The 18016-nt window shown below is 40.6% G+C and overlaps 1 protein-coding gene and 1 pseudogene across 10 annotated transcripts in view; one reads left to right on the forward strand and one right to left on the reverse strand.

The window, feature by feature from the left end:
- Positions 1-18016, reverse strand: part of RMDN1 (regulator of microtubule dynamics 1) — a 43378-nt gene that overhangs the window by 22735 nt on the left and 2627 nt on the right. For 2 of the 10 annotated variants that reach the window (XM_058444207.1, XM_032759979.2), the window contains exons 1-2: positions 14866-15095; positions 13368-13485 (exon numbers count right to left, since the gene is read on the reverse strand). In XM_058444207.1, coding sequence (XP_058300190.1) covers positions 13368-13485; positions 14866-14994 — 247 coding nt within the window. In that variant the 5' untranslated portion in view covers positions 14995-15095. Of the gene's footprint in view, positions 1-13367; positions 13486-14373; positions 14487-14712; positions 14840-14865; positions 15101-18016 lie in introns of those variants that run through there. The other 8 variants (XM_032759986.2, XM_032759980.2, XM_032759983.2 and 5 more) reach the window with 7 other exon arrangements.
- Positions 9888-11429, forward strand: LOC116813381 (solute carrier family 2, facilitated glucose transporter member 3-like; annotated as a pseudogene).

Genomic DNA, 18016 nt, shown 5'->3' on the forward strand with positions numbered 1-18016 from the left:
TTATTTATTTATTTATTTGAGACGGAGTCTCACTCTGTCACCAGGCTGGAGTGCAGCGGCACTATCTCGGCTCACTGCAACCTCCGCCTCCCAAGTTCAAGCGATTCTCCTACCTCAGCCTCCTGAGTAGCTGGGACTACAGGTGCGCACCACCACGCCCAGCTAATTTTTTGTATTTTTAGTAGAGACAGGGTTTCACCATGTTGGCCAGGATGGCCTTGATGTCTTGACCTCATGATCTGCACTGCAAAAATCAATGTATGATTTTTCTAAAATCATACACTGTACAATTTATAAGAAAAAAGTACACTTCCTATAGTACTACAGACTGACATAGGCACTCGGGTGAGAGCTTGTAGACAACTCCACATATCTGCAAATCAGTTGTTTTCTAACCTAACATTTTATACTATCTTGAAAATATTTAAAACTAAGTTACGTTACTAACATAAAGACCATATTCTATAAAACAGACTAAACTTTTAACGTAAATTATTTTCAACTTAATAAGCAAATATTCTAAGATGAAATAAGATGTCAATTCACCTAAAACTGCATAGTGAAATCTTAAATGTAACCTAAAATAGATATGTGCAAGATCATAATAATTAGAATTTTTTAAAGAAATGCCAATGATGTGACCTCCTACATATATGTTAGTAAACTTTGATTTTCTACTTTTCTCGCTGACTGTACTCTAGCCATGTGAGCAGTGTCAAGACAAGAATACTCCTCTGGCAAGATAAACAGCTATATTCCTGAGGTTTCTCTATATAAGACTTAAGAAGCAGAAAATCTGAATATCTAGATTCAAGCCCCTAAGTAGCAGTAACATCATCAAAGTTTAAGGCAATTCTTTCATACCAATAATATTGTGTCTCAGCAGTACCAGAAACAGTGCAACCAAAAATGCACTGAAGTACAACAAATAACTACATACAAAGGAACACTGATCTCAGTTCTGTAGGTTCATCAATCAAGAGGAATTCTGAAAATATATATGAAAACACAAGTGAAGTGATATATAAAGAACCTTTAATGACTGTGACAAAAACAGAAATTTTAAAAAACACACAAAAACAAACTAAAAAATAAAAAAGAACCTTTAAGTTGGGCACTTGTAATTATCTTTTAAGCATTTTACACATGAGCTTTCATATGCACAAAGCGTACTATGAATGTATTAGCATACCTTTCTTCAAGGGGCTTTAAATTTTGTCTATTTTAAGGAGGTAATGAGGCCAAGCGTGGTGGCTCACACTTATAATCCTAGCACTTTGGGAAGCCAAGGCGGGTGGATCACCTGAGTCAGGAGTTCAGGACCCTCCTGGCCAACATGGTGAAACCCCATCTCTGCTAAAAATAAAAAATCAGCCGGTCATGGTGGCGGGTGCCTGTGATCCCAGCTACTTGGGACATTGAGGCAGGGAAATCGCTGGAACCCAGAAGGCAGAAGTTGCAGTGAAATGAGATCGCACCAATGCACTCCAGCCTGGCGGACAGAGCAAGACTCCGCCATAATAATAATAATAATAATAATAATAATAAAGAGATAATGAAACGTCCCTACAGAAGTGCTTCAGTTCCTGATAACAAGTGGGTATCTGGTACCACCTTGTGATAAATATAGACATAACCATTTTAAAAGTCATCCTATAATCCCATCCAACTAAAATGTCAATGATATTTATGCCCTTAAACTTCAACTCATTTCCAAAAAACTCCCACTTCAGAATATAACTTAGTTCCAGAAAATGGAGGAAGAAAAAGCTTTTAAATTGGCTTTGAATAAGCATAAAGCAGATCAAAAGAGAATTAAGCAGAAATTTTGAAGCATGGAATTATTTGAAGACCAATTCCTTAAAAAAAAAAAAAAAACAGCAAATGGAAGAGATATAGGACGAAGAAAAGCTTGTAAGGGCCAGTGAAGTTATATTTTTATAGAAACATATGGATCATTTTCCAGGATAAAAAAAAAGTGTTTCTATATTTTTCAATTAATCTTTTTTCAAGGGCTATGGTCTGTAGTCTCACAAATTATATAAACATGCCGATCAACTAATTATAGAGTGATTTTTCTGTTGTTTTAAGAAAATAAAGCTATTGCATTACGGAAAACAACAGGGAGGTTCCTCAAAAACTAAAAATAGAACTACTATATGATCCAGCAATCCCACTTTTGGATGTATATCCAAAGGACCTGAAATCAGTATGTCAAAGAGATATTTGTACTGCCACATTCACTAAAGCATTAGTCACAATAGTCACGCCTTAGGAAACAACCTAAGTGCCCGTTAATAGATGAATGGATTAAACAGAAAAAGTAGCACACATACACAAATGGATTATTTAGCTTTAAAAGAAGAAAATTCTGTCATTCTGTCATTTGTAAGAATGTGGATGAACATTATATTAAGTGGAGGACATTATGTTAAGTGAAATTAGCCAGGTACAGAAAGACAAATATAGGTTGAACATCTCTAATCTAATCTGAAAATCCAGAATTTGAAATGTTTCAAAATCCAAAACTTTGTGAGAGCCAACATGATGCCACAAGTAGAAAATTTCACACCTGACACTTTTACTTTTTGATTGTTCAGTGTACATGAACTTTGTTTCACGCACAAAGTTATTTAAAATCTTGTATAAAATTACCTTCAGGTTATGTGCATAAGATATAAATGCAACATAAATAAATTCTATGTTCAGACTTGCATCCCATTCCTAAGACATCTCATTAGGTATATGCAAATATTCCAAAATCCAGAACAATCCAAAATCAGAAACACTTCTAGTCCCAAGCAGTTTGGACAAGGGATACTCAACCTACACTATATGATCTCACTTATATGTGGAATCTAAAAAAGTCAAATTCACATAGGTAGAGAGTAGAATGGCGGTTACCAGAGGCTGGGGTTGAGTGGCAGGAGGGAATGGGGTGATGTTGGTCAAATGGTACCAAGTTTCAGTTAGACAGGAGGAATAAGGTTTAGAGATCTGCTGCACAGCAATGATAACCATAGTTAATAATAATGTATTACGTATTTAGAAACTGCTAATGGAATAGACTACAGAACTCCACAGCTTAGCTCACTTAAGAGGTAGAAAAGAGAATGCCGGAAAGTGGCATAAAAACTTGTTGAGGCCGGGTGCAGTGGCTCATGCCTGTAATCCCAGCATTTTGGGAGGCTGGGGTAGGCAGCTCACTTGAGGCAAGGAATTCGAGACCAGCCTGGCCAACGTGGCGAAACCCCGTCTCTACCCAAAATACAAAAATTAGCTGGGCATGGTGACACGTGCCTGTAGTCCCAGCTACTAGGGAGGCTGAGGCAGGAGGATTGCCTGGGTCCAGGAGGTTGAGGCTGCAATGAGCTGTGATCATGCCACTGCACTTCAGCCTGGGTGACAGAGAGACTCTGTCTCAAAAAACAAAAGCTTGTTGAAGTGTGAAAGAAACCAGTGATCATTTAACTCCCTCACCCTCCCCTACTGGCGCTATAAAGGCCTCATCCAACTTGTGCAGGCCTCATAGAGGCCTAGGACCTTAAAATGTTATTTTTAACTTAACAAATATCAGCTGGCTGTGGTGGCTCATGCCTGTAATTCCAGACTTTGGGGTGGGAGGATCACTTGAGGTTCAAGACCAGCCTGGCCACATGGTGAAACTCCATCTCTTCTAAAAATACAAAAATTACCTGGGCATCATGGCATATGCCTATAATCCCAGCTACTTGGGAGGCTGAGGTGGGAGGATCACTTGAACCCAGGAGGCAGAGGTCGCAGTGAGCTGAGATCGCACCTCCACACTCTAGCCTCAGTGACACAGTGAGACTCTGTCTCAAAAAAATAAAAATAAAAATAAACAAATATGTAGTAACTTTTTATGTCCTCAAGACACTTTTGAAAAACTAGAGGAGCCAAGATGGCTGACTAGGCACAGCCAGGAAGACACAACATTCTCCCACTGAGAGAGACCATCATCAAATAGACTGGCACATGCTGAACAGATATTCAGGAAGAAGACATTGAGAGTGGATATGGGGAGGACACAGACGCTGAATCTGAAAAAGGAGGAAGCTGGGAACCCTGCATGGGGTTGCCAAGCACCAAGACTCATTCCTGGCACCTAAGGGTAAGTGAAACTGGTGTGGAGGGGCCCACTCTCATCACAGACCTTAGAGATCCTAGCTGCAGGAGACCCTAAGACCCCTCCGAGACATTTGAAATGGCAGGGAGAACTACCTGGAGAGCTGCCAAAGACAGAACTCTAGTCTGTGTGGAGAACAGAGGGTATAGCATGGGAACAGCTACAGTGCAGCATGGCCATGGGTATCCATTCCCCAAGGCCACCATACTCCTCTAGGTGGTCTTAACCTTTATTAGCAGCCAGATATGGAGAGAGCAGGGCTGTCTTGTGCATGGAATGGGGCCTGTATCATCTGAACATCCCTGTCTGCCAGCCTCTCTCAGGGTCCCTGCCTAGCCACACCCATAGGCAGCACAGCCTCAGCTGTCCTGGTGAAACACTTGCCAGTGGCCCCCACCTTCCCAAGGGAGGACTTTTGAAGATGGACCCCCACAGGTGCACACCCACTCAGAGCCTCTGCCCACTGCCTTGCCAGCATGCACACATACAACATGCAAACTTAGGAAAGGCAGAGAACCCCTACAAGATAGTATATAAAACAACCATCCTCAAGACACATAGTCATCAGATTCTCCAACGTCCACATGAAAGAAAAACTCTTAAAGACAGCTAGAGAGAAGCAGCAGGTCACCTACTATGGAAATCCCATCAGGTTAACAGTGGACTTTTTAGCAGAAGCCTTATGAGCCAGAAGAGACTAGGGGACTATATTCAACATCCTTAAAGAAAAAAAATTCCAACCAAGAATTTCATATCCAGCTAAACTAAGTTTTATAAGCAAAAGAGAAATAGAATCCTTTTCAGACAAGCAAATGCTAAGGGAATTTCTTACCATCAGACCTGCCTTACAAGAGGTCCTTAAAGGAGTGCTAAACATGGAAATGAAAGACCAATACTTGCCACCACAAAAACACACTTAAGTTCACAGCTCACTGACACTGTAAAGCAACTATACAATCAACTTCACATAACAACTAGATAACCACACGATGACAGGATTAAATTCTCACATATTAGTATGGACCTTGAATGTATACAGGCTAAATGCCCCACTTAAATGACACAGAGTGGCAAGTTGGTTAAAGATGCATAACCCAATTGCATGCTGTCTTCAAGAGACCCATCTCATATGCAATGATGCCCAAAGGCTCAAAGAAAAGGAATGGAGAAACATCAAGCAAATGGAAAACAAAAAAGAGCAGGAGCTGCTATTCTTATTTCAGAGAAAACAGATGTTAAATCATCAGTGATGAAAAAGGACAAAGAAGAACACTACACAATGATAAAGAATTCAATTAAACATGAAGACAACTATCCTAAATATATATACAATTAGCATTGGAGCACGTGGATTAATAAAACAAGTTCTTAGAGACCTACAAAGAGACTTAGATAACCACACCATAATACTAAGAGACTTCAACACTCCATTGACAGTGTTACACATATCATTAAGGCAGAAAACTAACAAAAATATTCAGGATCTAAAGTTGACACTTAATCAAATGGACATTAACAGACATCTACAAGGTACCCTACCCAAGAACAATAGAATGTACATTCTTCTCACCTGCGCATGGCACATACTCTAAGATAGGCCACATGCTTGGCCATAAAGCAATTCTGAACAAAATTAAAAAAAAAAACTGAAATCAAACCAAGCACTCTCTAGGATCACAGCTCAATAAAAATAGAAATCAAGATCAAGATCTCTCAAAGCCATACAATTACATGGAAATTAAACAATTTGCTCCTGCATGACTTCTGGGTAAACAATGAAATTAAAGAAGAAATCAAAGACTTCTTTGAAATTAATGAAAACAAAGATTTACCATCCCAGAATCTGTGAGACACAGCTAAAGCAATTTACAGATTCCTATTTGTTATTCCTATCAAACTACCAACATCATCTTTCACAGAATTACAAAAAACTATTCTAAAATCTGTATGGAACCAAAAAAGAGCCCAAATAGCCAAGGCAATCCTAGGCAAAAATAACAAAGCTGTAGGCATCACACTACCTGACTTCAAACTATACTACAAGACAGTAACCCAAACAGCATTATATTGATACAGAAACTGACACATAGGCCATGGAACAGGTTAGAGAACTCAGAAATAAAGCTGCACATCTACAACTATCTGATCTTCAATAAAGCTGGCCATAACAAGCAATGGAGAAAAGAATCCCTAGTCAATAAATGGTGCTGGGATAACTGCCTAGCCATATGCAGAAGATAGAAACTAGACTCCTTTCTTTCACCGTATACAAAATCAACTCAAAATGGATTAAAGACTTAAATATAAGACCTACAACTATAAAAACCTAGAAGAAAACCTAAGAAACACCATTCTGGACATAGGCCTTGGCGAAGATTTCATGGCAAAGTCTCCAAAAGCAATTCTAACAAAAACAGAAATAGGTAAGTGGGACCTAATTAAAGAGCTTCTATACAGCAAAAGAAACTATCAACAGGTTTCTTAAACAGACAACCTACTGAATGAAAGAAAACATTTGCAAACTGTGCATCTGACAAAGGCCTAATATCCAGAATCTATAGGGAACTTAAACAATTGAACAAGCAAAAAACAATCCCACTAAAAAATGGGAAAAAGACATGAACACTTCTCAAAAGAAGACATACAAGCAGCAGCCAATAAACATGAACAAATGTTTTGCATCACTAATCATCACAGAAATGTAAATCAAAACCACAATGAGATACCATCTCGTACCAGTTAGAATGGCTATTCTTAAAATGTCAAAAAAAATAATTAAAAGAAAACAGACGCTGGTGAGGTTGTGGAGAAAAGGGAATACTCATACACTGCTGGTGGGAATATGAATTAGTTCAGCCACCATAGAAAGCAGTTTGGAGATTTCTTAAAAATCATAAAACAGAACCACCATTTGATCCACCAATCCCACTACCGAGAATATACCCAAAGAAAAACAAATCGTTCTACCAAAGTGACACACACATCCTTAAGTTCATCACTGCACCGTTCACATTAGCAAACACATGCAATCAACTGAGATGCCCATCAATGGTGAACTGGATAAAGAAAATGTGTTCCATACACACCATGGAATACTATAAAGCCATTTTTAAAAAACCCAAATCACATCCATTGCTACAACATGGATGCAGCTGCAGGCCATTATCCCAAGCAAATTAATATGGGAACAGAAAACCAAATACTGCATGTTCTCACTTGTAACTGGGCGCTAAACACTGAGTACACATGGACACAAAGACGAGAACAATAGACACTGGGGCCTCCTACAATGGGGAGGGCAGGAGGTAGGCGAGTGTCAAAAAGCTACCTACTGGGTACAATGCTCACTACCTAGGTGACAAAATCACTTGTACACCGAATTCCAGCAACACATAATTTACCCACGTAACAAACCTGCACGTGTACCCTCCGAATCTAAAATAAAAGTTGGAAAAAAATAAAAAAGAAAAAAATGGACTATGATAAAGCCAAAAGTAATTCTGGTTTTCCCTTCCAAAGTACTGAATTTTGTTACTTCAGAAAGCACTACGTCTTTACAATCATTTCTATAATGCTGCCAAAATACACTGAAACTAAATGTGATAGATTCGAAGAATAGAGATAAGGAGCTGAGTGTCGTGGCTTATGCCTGTAATCTCAGCACTTTGGGAGGCTGAGGCAGGTGGATTGCTTGAGCCCAGGAGTTCAAGACCAGCCCAGACAACATGGTGAAACCTCGTCTCTACAAAAAATACAAAAATTAGGCAGGCATGGTGGTGTGCATCTGTAGTCTCAGCTACTCGTGAGGCTGAGGTGGGAGAATCACCTGGGCCCGGGGAGGTTGAGGCGGCAGCGAGTTGTGATCACGCCACTGTGGCCTAAGCATCAGAGTGAGACTCTGTCTCAAAAAAAAAAAAAAGTTCTAATCTCCACTCTAACATTTTGACTTTCAAGAAGTTTAACTCTGTGAGCTTCTTTTCAAAAATCATTATAATGTGATAAGATAATAAGACTTGTCCTAACTATTTTATAAGGCTGCTGTGAGAATTAAAGTCTAGGTTGCTTTAAAAAGATGAATTATTTTAAGTATCTGCCAAAATATCTCATTCAGCCAGTAACAAAACCAAGTTCTCTGCTTTGTCCTTCTTCATAAATACATTAAAAAAAAAAGAACAGTGCAGGGCTTCTCAATTATCTGCTTTTTTAAGGAAAAGATAATCATAGATAAATGAAATCAATAGATAACTAGCAACCTTTAGATCACATTCTCAAATTCTTCTATCAGAAGTTTAATAAGACCATCTATTCAAAAACAAATCGCTGCTTCTTTCCCCAATCACCCTCTCCTTTATAATTAAAAAGTGAGGATTGTAAAAAACAAAAAAGCTTAACCCATTAATTTCTTCATACGATATCACTCTAATATACAGAAATTTTGGCTCACAATTGGCTTAACTAATTTTTTTTAACTGGCAAGTCTTTTTTTTTTTTTTTTTTGAGACAAGGTCTTGCTCCATTGCCCAGGCTGGAGTGCAGTGGTGAGATCATGGCATACTGCAGCCTTGACCTACTGGACTCAAGTGATCCTCCTGCCTCAGCCTCCTGTGTAGCTGGGACAAGCACGCATCACACACCCAGCTAATTGTCTGAATTTTTGTAGAGATGGGGGTCTCACTTTGTTGCCCACGCTGGTCTTAAACTCCCGGGCTCAAGTGATCCTCCCACCTCAGCCTCCCAAAGTGCTGGGATTACAGGCATGAGCCGCCATGCCCAGCCAAGTTTTAATATACGTTTACTTATCTATATTACGCCAATAAGAAATTGATGGATTTTTCTTTTTTTCACTTTCAACTTGTTACTTACCAAGCAGCATTCTGTTTGTAAATAAAATCTATCTATCTCAAAGTACTAGGGCCTTTTGTTAACCAAATCAAGAAGAATATAACACCCTGGGATTTGTTTCATTTTGTCATTATAAAGCAGGGTTTAGTAAACTTTTTCTGTAAAGATCCAGAGAATAAAATATTTCAGGCTTTGTGAGCCATACATGGTCTCTGTAGCATGTTCTTTTTCTTCCCCCCAACTCTTCAAACTCAATCCTTTAAAAATGTAAAAGAATATTCTTCTTAGGTTAAGGGCTCTACAAAAATAGAAACTGTTAATAAAGCATCACTGAGGCAGCTCTAATTTCTAGGAAAAAATATATATACATGATATTAGACTGACACGTAGACAAAGGCAGAAAATAATCTAGACCATAGCAACGTTAGTTTCATTATCTATATAAAAATAACTAAGCTAGGCCAGGCGCAGTGGCTCATGCCTGTAATCCCAGCACTTTGGGAGGCCGAGGCGGCCAGATCATGAGGTCAGGAGTTTGAGACCAGCCTGACCAACATGGTGAAACCCTGTCTCTACTAAAAATACAAAAATTAGCTAGGTGTGGTGATATGTGCCTATAATCCCAGCTACTCAGGAGGCTGAGGCAGAAGAATGGCTGGAACCTGGAAGGCAGAGGTTGCAGTGAGCCAAGATTGCACCACTGCACTCCAGCCTGGGCAACAGAGCAAGACTCCATCTCAAAACAAAAACAAACAAACAAAAAACTAAGCTATTAACAAAATAACAAACAAAAATAACTTCAGAGATGCTATAATGATGAGCGTTTAGAACATTCCTGAGGCCCTGGAGAAAACTTGTTGCTGAGAAGGACATTTTGAAGGTTTTGTTGGCTGAACAAGGCATCTCTGGAATCACACTCCTAGATCTTTCTTGAAGACTTGAAAAGAATTAGATCAGGGCCATGGGGACACAGAAGGTCACCCCAGCTCTAATCACTGCCATCACAGTTGCTACAATCGGCTCTTTCCAATTTGGCTACAACACTGGACTCATCAATGCTCCTGAGATGATCATAAAGGAATTTATCAATAACACTTTGAGTGACCAGGCAAATATCCCTCCCTCTGAGATGTTGCTCATGTCCCTCTGGTCCTTGTCTGTGGCCATATTCTCCATTGTTGGTATGACTGGCTCCTTTTCTGTTATACTCTTTGTCAACTACTTTGACAGGTGCAATTCAATGCTTATCGTCAACCTGTTGGCTGTCTCTGGTGGCTGCCTTACGGGATTGTGTAAAGTAGCTGAGTTGGTTGAAATGCTGATCCTGGGCTGCTTGGTTATTGGCCTCTTCTGTGGACTGCGCACAGGTTTTGTGCCCATGTACATTGGAGAGATCTCATCTACTGCCCTGCAGGGTACCTTTGGCACTCTCAACCAGCTGGGCATCGTCGGAATTCTGGTGGCCCAGATCTTTGATCTGGAATTCAAATTCATCCTTGGGTCTGAAGAGCTATGGCCGGTGCTATTGGGCTTTACCGTCCTTCCTGCTATCCTACAAAGTGCAGCCCTTCCATTTTGCCCTGAAAGTCCCAGGTTTTTGCTCATTAACAGAAGAGGAGAATGCTAAGTAGATCCTCCAGCGGTTGTGGGGCACCCAGGATGTATCCCAAGACAACCAGGAGATGCGAGATGAGAGTGCAAGGATGTCACAAGAAAAGCAAGTCACCATGCTGGAGCTCTTTAGAGTATCCAGCTACCGACAGCCAATCATCATTTCCATCGTGCTCCAGCTCTCTCGACAGCTCTCTGGAATCAATGCTGTGTTCTATTACTCAACAGGAATCTTCAAGGATGCAGGTGTTCAAGAGCCCATCTATGCCACCATTGGTGCAGGTGTGTTTAATACTATCTTCACTGTTTCCCTATTTCTGCTGGAAAGGGCAGGAAGAAGGACTCTGCATATGATAGGCCTTGGAGGGATGGCTTTTTCTTCCATGCTCATGACTGTTAGTTATTAAAGGATGAGTATAACGGGATGAGCTTTGTCTTTATCAGGGCTATCTTGGTCTTTGTGGCCGTTGAAATTGGACCAGGTCCCATTTCCTGGTTTACTGTGGCCAAACTCTTCAGCCAGGGCCCCCGCCCAGCTGCAATTGCAATGGCCGGCTGCTCCAACTGTACCTCCAACTTCTTAGTCGGACTGCTCTTCCCCTCTGCTGCTTATTATTTAGGAGCCTATGTTTTTATTATCTTCGCTGGCTTCCTCATCACCTTCTTGACGTTTACCTTCTTCAAAGTCCCTGAGACCCGTGGCAGGGCTTTTGAGGATATCACATGGGCCTTTGAAGGGCAGGCACATGGTGCAAATAGATCTGGGAAGGACGGCATCATGGAGATGAACAGCATCCAAGCTGCTAAGGAGACCACCACCAATGTCTAAGTCATGCCTCCTTCCACCTCCCTCCCAGCATGGGAAAGCCACCTCTCCCTGAATGAAGGAGAAACCTCATCAGGATGAACCCAGGACTGCTTCTGAATGCTGCTACTTGATTCTTTTCTTATCCCACGCACTCCATGCGCACCTCAAGGCTGGGGTTTGTTGGATTTTCAATGGTTTTTTAAATATTTTATTTCCTGGACATTCTCTTCTGCTTAGGAGAGACCAAGTGAACCTACCTTCATTTCAGGAGGCACTGGCCACTTGGCATATGACAACTTTGCCAGCTTTTCCTTCCTTGGGTTCTAATATTGCTGCACTAGGGGATATAGGAGAGGAAAAGTAAGGTGCAGTTCCCCCAACTTCAGACTTATCAGGAAGAAGATACACATATGAGTGTAGAAGGCAGAGGAGGTTTATGTAACAGCACCTTCCTCACTTCCATATAGCTCTAAAAGGCAAATTAACTTGAGTTTTATTTATTTTACCCTCTGGTTTAATTACATAATTTTTTAAGTTCTGGGATACAGGTGCAGAATGTGCAGGTTTGTTACATAGGTATACATGTCCCATGGTGGAAATGTTTACTTTTTTAAGTGTAATTTTGCCAAATAATAAAAACAGAAGGAAATTGAGATTAGAGGGAGGTGTTTAAAGAGAGGTTATACAGTAGATTTCATGCTGGAGAGGTTAGCGTGCAATATGAAGAATTTAGGGAGAAATGTAGTTCTATAATTATAGGAGGGTATATTATGTGGTGCCTGAGGTCTGCACATTACCTCTTAACAATTTCTGTCCTTCAGATGGAAACTCTTAAGTTTAATTCCTCATAAAAGTCGTATGGCTACATAATGAAGTTATTGATTTCCTTTGGAACTTTTTTCTTTAATAGTTTACATGTAGCAGTACCTGAAATCTAGGATTATTAACTAATATGGGCATTGTAGTTAATGGTGGTTGATGGGTTCTAATTTTGAATGGAGTCAAGGGAAGGGAAAGTTATTTCTAGAAAGTTTGTTCCCCCTCACTGGACCAAAGAACTCCTCCTTGTAGGAGACTCATTACTTTTGAAGCAATCCCACCACCTATCTGGTGGGACAGCCATCCAGATGAGAAACCTAAAATAATTGGTTCTTAGTAGAGATTCATTATTTCTCCATTTTGTTCTTTAGGAGATTTTAGGTGTTGATTTTCTGTTTTATTTTAACTCATATCTTTAAAGAAATTCCCCAAAGAATATTTATAGCTAACTCGGAATTTATAACCTCAGCTCTGGGATTTTTTTCTGAACGATTATTATCTAAAGGTGTGTTGTTGCCTTTAGGGTCATGCCATGCTTGTCTATGTCTGTTACCATGTCACTGTGGTCCTATGCCAAGTACCCTTAGGGGGTCTGAATCTTTCCAACAGACCATGTTTGAGATAGTTTGAGTCAATGTACAGTGTAGCCCACACTTGAGAGGATGAATATGTGTGCACTGTCCCTTTGCTCTGGATGGAAATAGGTTATTGTTGACTTATTTCTTCTGTGTTCCTACAGCCCCTTTTTATATGTTGCTTAATTTCCCTTTCCCTTCTTGGTGCTTACACATCTCAGACCCTTTAGCCAAACCCTTGCCAATAACAGTATCTTGGTTCTCAGTTCTCACTGTTTCCTCTGGTCACAGAGACTTCAAATAAAAATGCACATAGCTATGGAGTGGGGTTTAGCTGGAAAAGGTGACCTTCTTCCAACTTCACATCAACTTCTGGCTCCTCAAACAGTAGGTTGGCAGTTAGGCAGGAAAGTTGTTTTCCCATTTCTCGCTGAGCAGATTGTGAATATTTCCATATGGATTTTCTATTATTAACATTACCCTGATTCTTTGTTTTAAAATAAAAATTCTGAATGTATATACACAAAAAAACTCTGAATGTTCCATAAGTCTAATTTATGCTTACCTTTGGCTGTGGCATGAACCACAGCAGCCTGAGAGATAACCTGGTAAGTTTCAAAACCCAAATAAGACAAAGCTGAGAGTAAAAGGCCTCTTTTGAAAGTTCCTGGGTTTCCCATTACCTATGGAAACAATTATGTTAAGAGTTACAAACTTTGAAAATTTGAAGGTACTGCTACCCCAAGCAAAAATTACATGAATTTTCTCCCACCCCTAAAGCAATCGATCATAATACTGGAAGCTTAAATATTACTTCATCAAAATCTTTAGTAAAACTATCTCAAAGCATATCTTATGAAGAAAAAGATATCGCCTGGAGTCATAGCTCATCTAAAAATCACACTCCTGCTGGAAAGGAAGAGCTACAACTTATTTGCAAATAAGCATGGATATCGCAAATTTGTATGAAGTTAAAATATGAGACACCAACACATAATAAAAATGAATCTTACAGACAAGATTAAGAATATCATATATAGTAATCACTACATATAAAAAATGTACATGGCTAACTTTTAAATTTTTTTGTAGAGACAGGGTCTCACTGGGTTGCCCAGGCTGGTTTCAAACCCCTGGACTCAAGCAGTCCTTCTCCCTCGGTTTCCCAAAGTGCTGGGATTACAGGCTGAGCCAAGGGGCCAGGCCTAAAATGGGACTTCAAATTCATCATTGTTCTAATTTGAAAACTTAAGGCTAACTAGTTTCATATTTAGAACTCCTCCCATCTCTCTGCCTATATTATCTATCACCTCCCCATTTGGTTAAAAACTTCCAAGGAAAGGGAATATGCCAAATTTTAACCACGCCTCCCCACCATCAGTCCCATAATAATTCTGAAAGATTTTAACTGAGCAGTTAAAAATTTGAGTTTAAAATAATGAAACACCTAGTTCATGTGAAATATATCATATGCACTAATGCCATTCCCCAATTCCCTGACAAGAATAAACAGAGGCCCACGAGCAGTCTAATAGAAATAACCAGAACTGAGACTATAACATGCCGACAACCTTCATTGACGTTATGCAGATAAAACAGGCAACTCAGAAATAATCATTTTTAAACAAAAACCTAAACAGTATGAAATCTCTGCTTCTGAGTCGTAGAGCTTTTTAAATCACACACCACCCTTTTCAAAGTCTGAAAGGGGCAGCCTCAAGCGCTGTTGTGGTATCTGTCATCTACAGTGAGAATAATTTCACAGCGGTCAAGGTTCTTTCCCGTCCTGTTCTACATTTTGCACAAGAAGGGCAGGTAGGAGGCAGCTTCTGGGGCGCGTGGGGGCAAACCCCACTCCTTCTCTGACAGCCTCAGTTTAGGATAGCGGAGGTTTGCAAAATGGAAGGGACCTGTCCGGGTTCTCCAGGCACAGTGGCCCCGAGTTCCTTCCTCGGTTCACCACATTCCCGTAGGCAGCGCAGGGCCGCCACCCCTTAAGTTAAGGGGGAACCGGAACCCACTGAGTAGGAAGTGAGGAGTGGGAGCCAGGACCACGGGAGTACCTCAAAGCCGCGGAATCGACAGGGGCCGCAGTGCCCGCGGCTGCCCGAAGTCCCCGCAGGGAGACGAGACCCCGGGGCGGGTCCACGTCGGAAAGGGAGAAAGCGCCACAGTCGAGCAACCAGCGACATGACCTGCAACTTGCAGGCTGACCCTGCACTACTTCAGGCAGCTGCGGAGGCGGGCGGGACTAAAGCAGCCTCAATCCTTCCGGAAAGAACCGCGCCGGCCCGCCTCCTGCCCAGCACCTCTTCCGCCCCCAAGGTTTCCGGCGCACGGGCTTAGGGGGTGGGAAATACCCCAATTGGGTGGGACTTAATGGACTTTCCGCGCCTGCGTCCAGGACTGAGGCCGTGAGAGCGCTTTCTTCAGGCTCTCTGACTTGTTTCTGCTCCATCTGTGTAAGGGTCTTTCATGGTTTGGGCACAAGGATAAGTCGCCAGAACTGAAAGCTCGGAAATAGACCCGAGAATACAAGTATGCCAGAAAAAAAATTGTCATTTTAATTAAATGCTGCCTTCAAAAGTAGATTGAATTTTGGTACTAGTGAGTCTTTTTTGGAAGTAAATAATTGGAAGAATTAAGTTGCCCAACATGAAGAAGGGAAAGGAAGAGACTGAGCGACTCAAGGGGGTAGATTCAAGAGAGAGTCCAGAGCAAAGGAACAAAAAATGCAAAGCGTTTTGGGAAGAGGAACTAGCGGGAGGAGGCCGCTGGACAGGATATTGATGCCCTTGAACGCTAGGGCATGTGTAGTAAAAAACAAAAACAAACCCTGGTCTCCCCTAAAATTCTTCAATAAGATGTTTTAATTACTCGAGCAAAGTATTTTATTTTACTCGAGTAAAATAAAATTTCTTGCTCGAGTGGAATTCTTTTGTGGGAAAATGAAGAGGTTTTGGAACCTACTTGAGGCCTGCTCAGGGTGAGTGGAAACACAGACTGCAGATGGAGTACCTACTATATGGGTTTCACGAAAAATCTTATGGGTAATAAGGGAGGCGAGTCATGGTTTTAAAAAATTAGGTTGCATTTCTATGGTACTTTTAATAGTGTATAAGGAATTAATACATAGTCGTATTGATCTTCCGAACTACCTTGTGAAGTAACTGGTATCCCAGGTTTACAAATGAAAAAACTGTAACTCAAAGAGATGTATTAACTTAACCAAGGATATGTTAGAAGACAGGAATTCATGTCTTTCTACTCTGAGTCCAGTGCTCTTTCTACTATATGATTGCTACCTCCAGTAGTTCCCATTAAATCAGCTATATTTCTTTAGGATTATGTCTTTAAAGTCTATCTTTAAAAATATATAGATCTCCTTCCCAACTTCTGAAACCTAGCCGTTTTTTCCCAAAGACAGAATCACTTTTGTTTTATGCATTTCTACTGGTAGCTACCCCCTCAATATTGCTAAATGTTTATGCCAGTGGATACCATGATAACACTGAAATTAAGTTTCTGATATCTCTGCTAGATTGAATTTGTAATTAAGTTTTTAGCTTTGAAAAAAAAATTAGATCCTAAGAAAAGTTGCAGGAACTCCCATATATTCTTCAGCTACATTCAGCCATTGTTAACTTTTTCTCACATTTGCTTTATCTTTCTTTACATATCTTACCTATAATACACATATTATATTCCTAGTATTTTCTGTTGTTAGGCCTTTTGAGAGTAGATTACAGATATCATGACTCTTCAGTCTTAGAAACAAGACATTCCTTTACTTAGTCTCAGTTTAATTATCAAAATCAGGAAACTGAAATTGACAGAATACTATTATTTAATATACAAATTTTGTTTAATTCCCAATACTGTCCTTTATACTAATGATTTTTTTCTAAATTCAAGATCAAATCTTGATAACGTCTTGCATTTGTTATGTTTCTACTTTCTTTAAATCTTTAAATCATCAGCCTTGGTCTTTCATGACATTAGTATTTTTTAAATGTATAGTCCCATCGGTTTAAAGCAGGGTTTCTCAGCCTTGGCACAATTGAACTTTTGGGCTGAAGAATTCCTTCAGGCCCTGTCAAGCCATCAGATGATTGCAGCCTTGGCCAATATCTGACTGCAACATCAAGAGAGATGATGAGCCAGAAGCACCCAGCTAAGCCACTTCTAAATTCCTAAACCACAGAAGCTATGACAGATAATAAATGATTGTTCCTGTTTTAAGCCACTAAATTTGATGTAATCTGTTACACAGCAACTGATAACTAATACAACAGCCAAGTAAAGCATAGAGAGTTGGAGTGTGGAGTTTCAGAGGAAAGGTGTGGAAGTTTGATAACTTTAAGAATATAGGCTGGGCGTAGTGGCTCACACCTGTAATCCCAACATTTTGGGAGGCCAAAGCAGGAGAATAGCTTGAGCCCAGGATGTTTGAGACCAGCCTGGGCAACATAGTGAGACTCTGTCTCTACAAAAAAATGTTTTTTTGTTGTTGTTTGTTTTTTTGTTTTTGTTTTTTAATTTGCTGCATGTAGTGGTGCATGCGGTAGTCCCAGATACTCAGGAGGATGAGCTGGGAGGATCATTTGAGCCCAAGTGTCCAAGGTTGCAGCGAGCGGTGATCACACCACTGTACTCCAGTCCAGGCAACAGAGTGAGACACCGTCTTTAAAAAAAAAAAAAGAAAATTAAAGAAGGTCGGGTGCGGTGGCTCACGCCTGTAATCCCAGCACTTTGGGAGGCTGAAGCGGGCGGATCACGAGGTCAGGAGATCAAGACCATCCTGGGTAACACGGTGAAACCCCGTCTCTACTAAAAATACAAAAAATTAGCTGGGCATGGTGGTGGGCGCCTGTAGTCCTAGCTGCTCAGGAGGCTGAGGCAGGAGAATGGCATGAACCCAGGAGGTGAAGCTTGCAGTGAGCCGAGATTGCACCACTGCACTCCAGCCTGGTGACAGAACTAGACTCCGTCTCAAAAAAAAAAAAAAAAAGAGAGAGAAAATATAGGTGGAATTCAAAGCTCTGAGACTAAGGCTGGGCGTGGTGCCTCATGCCTGTAATCCTAGCACTTTGAGAGGCTGAGGCCAGTGGATTTCTTGAGCTCAGGAGTTTGACACCAGCCTGGGCAACACGGTGAAACCCCATCTCTACAAAAAGTACAAAAATTAGCCAGACACGGTGGCTCATGCCTGTA

This window comes from Hylobates moloch, unplaced genomic scaffold, assembly GCF_009828535.3.
Source record: "Hylobates moloch isolate HMO894 unplaced genomic scaffold, HMol_V3 SCAFFOLD_9, whole genome shotgun sequence".
NCBI lineage: Eukaryota > Metazoa > Chordata > Mammalia > Primates > Hylobatidae > Hylobates > Hylobates moloch.